This window comes from Paroedura picta, chromosome 16, assembly GCF_049243985.1.
Source record: "Paroedura picta isolate Pp20150507F chromosome 16, Ppicta_v3.0, whole genome shotgun sequence".
Lineage (NCBI taxonomy): Eukaryota > Metazoa > Chordata > Lepidosauria > Squamata > Gekkonidae > Paroedura > Paroedura picta.
In genome coordinates, this window is record NC_135384.1 from 12271050 (window position 1) to 12271985 (window position 936).

The following is a 936-nucleotide window of genomic DNA, read 5'->3' on the forward strand; positions in this document are numbered from 1 at the left end:
ATGTCCAATTCAAGCACTGTTATGACTTTCCTTCTTCTGGGTTTTGCGGACACCTGGGAACAAAATGTATTGTATTTCATTCTTTTATTAGTAATTTACTTAGCAGCTCTGACTGCAAACTTCCTCATAATTTCCGCTGTGTCTCTGGATCACCGCCTCCATACTCCAATGTACTTCTTCTTGATGAATTTATCTGTTGTTGACCTGGGAGCCATATCTGTCACCATCCCAAATGCCATGATTAACTCCCTCTTGAACACGGGGGAGATTTCATATTCTGGATGTGTCGCACAAGTCTATTCCTTGTTCTTCTTCTTGGCATCAGACTTCTTCCTCCTCACAGGCATGGCCTATGATAGATATGTTGCCATCTGTGATCCACTACACTATGAGACAGTCATGGATAGAAAAGTCTGCATCAAGATGGCAGCCAGTGCATGGATTGCTGGTCTTCTTTACTCAGGCTTACACACCGGCAGCACATTTGCCATCACCTTCTGCTCCAATGTCATCAACCAGTTCTTCTGTGAGATCCCACAGCTACTGAAAGTATCTTGTGACAATTTGTATCTCATTGAATTTGGAGTCATTGTTTTCAGTGCATTTATAGGCTTCACTTGCTTTGGATTAATAAGTCTTTCATATGTGCACATTTTCATGTCTGTGCTCAGAATCCCCACCACCGAGGGAAGGAACAAAGCTTTCTCAACATGCCTACCCCACCTTATTGTGGTCTCCTTGTTTCTGAGCACTGGGACTTTTGCCTACCTGAAGCCCAACTCACAATCTCCTTCAGATCTGGATCTGGTGGTTGCTGTCCTATATACTGTGGTTCCTCCATTGATGAATCCAATCATCTATACCATGAGGAACCGGGATATCAAAACTGCACTATGGAAAATGTTACAATGTGGCTTTTTTCAGGAACTAAAATAA

General features: G+C 42.6%; 1 protein-coding gene across 1 annotated transcript; it reads left to right on the forward strand.

Moving 5' to 3' along the window:
- On the forward strand, positions 1–936 carry LOC143825244 (olfactory receptor 14A16-like). The gene has a single exon (XM_077313269.1). It carries the CDS (start codon positions 1–3, stop codon positions 934–936), a length of 936 nt encoding a protein of 311 aa, XP_077169384.1.